The sequence below is a fragment of the Chrysemys picta genome, chromosome 10, assembly GCF_011386835.1.
Source record: "Chrysemys picta bellii isolate R12L10 chromosome 10, ASM1138683v2, whole genome shotgun sequence".
Classification (NCBI taxonomy): Eukaryota; Metazoa; Chordata; order Testudines; family Emydidae; genus Chrysemys; species Chrysemys picta.
Window position 1 is genome coordinate 25769760 of NC_088800.1, and position 1299 is coordinate 25771058.

The 1299-nt window shown below is 39.3% G+C and overlaps 1 protein-coding gene across 1 annotated transcript in view; it reads right to left on the reverse strand.

The window, feature by feature from the left end:
- Positions 1-844: 844 nt before the first annotated feature.
- LOC135973860 (meiosis-specific nuclear structural protein 1-like) overlaps positions 845-1299 on the reverse strand; it is a 6380-nt gene continuing 5925 nt past the window's right edge. Inside the window, exon 4 of the mRNA XM_065559026.1 lies at positions 845-860. Within this exon, the coding sequence (XP_065415098.1) occupies positions 845-860 (16 nt within the window). The remainder of the gene's footprint in view (positions 861-1299) is intronic.

Here is a 1299-nt window from a genome sequence, read left to right on the forward strand (position 1 = left end):
CATTATATAATGCCATAATGCAAAATGAATTACTCATTATTTGAGGTACACTCGCTGTGTTTTGCAAAACAGCCAAAGATCAGTGGAATTTTTGCTGTTTTTTTCCTATAGTTTTCCCTTGTTCCTGCTAATCAATGAGACAGACCTGTTCCTGCAAAATGATTGGAAGAATGGGACTGGCAGAGGAGCATATCTCTGACTGTAATGATGTAGGTGGAAAGAGATAAGATGCTCTTTAATTAGCCAGAAGGATTACTGCAAAGCAGTAGAGAGCACTCTCTCTTCCTCATCCTTCTCTCCTGGGTTTGAGTATGTTACTTCTGCAGTAGTACCAGGATGGCCTCTTATGTTTGAGTTCCAGCATTTCTCCTGCACTGGGCCAAGAGCATGGAGGGCAGTCAAAATCCTCTCCCCACAGATACTCTGTCTTCACAGTGTGGTGGCGGGAATTCTGCAAAGAAGGCTGCTGCGCCCTAAACTGAGGGCTTTACTGGTCCTCAGTTGTCCCAGGTCTTGGGGGAGCTCAAAGGTGACAAAGCCACTTTTGCTCTCCCCCTCCTGGCAGTAGACAGGCACAAATCCCATTAAAAGTCAATGGAAGTTTCCGCTGCATCAGAAGAAACAACAAAGTCATACATGCGCACACACCCTTCCCCACTCTGCCCGTGAAGTCAGATTTCACTTCTGGGAATAAAATTCCAAAGCAGGAAGTGATCCTTCAAACCTGGCATTGTCACAATCATGAAAATGTCTCCTTGGTTGCAACAGCTACATCCTAAAAATACATAGAGAAAACATTAATATGAAACATATGCTAGACCAGTCTTGAGGTAAAGCAACAAATTCAGATAGTTTCATTTCTGTTTTTGAAAAACACATATAAAGAAAAACACAGATAATTCAGTTAAAATATTTTTATAATAAAAATTAAACTGTATTTGAGCAGAAGTACAGTACATCTGAGTTATCTCAGTCCTCCTGAGAGGGGCAGCACATCAGAGAAATATCCAACAGCACTCTCTAAAGGAAAATATTTTCAAGGCTGCCAATCCTTGGTGTCTCATTATTTTGTCATTTCCCATATATTTCAAACTGGCAGCAGTTTATAATGCAATAAATAAGTAAATAAATAAATATCATTTTTATTTTATATTTTGCAATTAGGGATTTCTTTTATCCCACACCTTCTGGCACTGTGGGTTCACAAACTTTTACTTTTAATGTCCTCCTAGTTTTATTAATATACATTAAACCACAGGTACGTTTCAGCAAACATAATACACATGCAGATTCACAAGG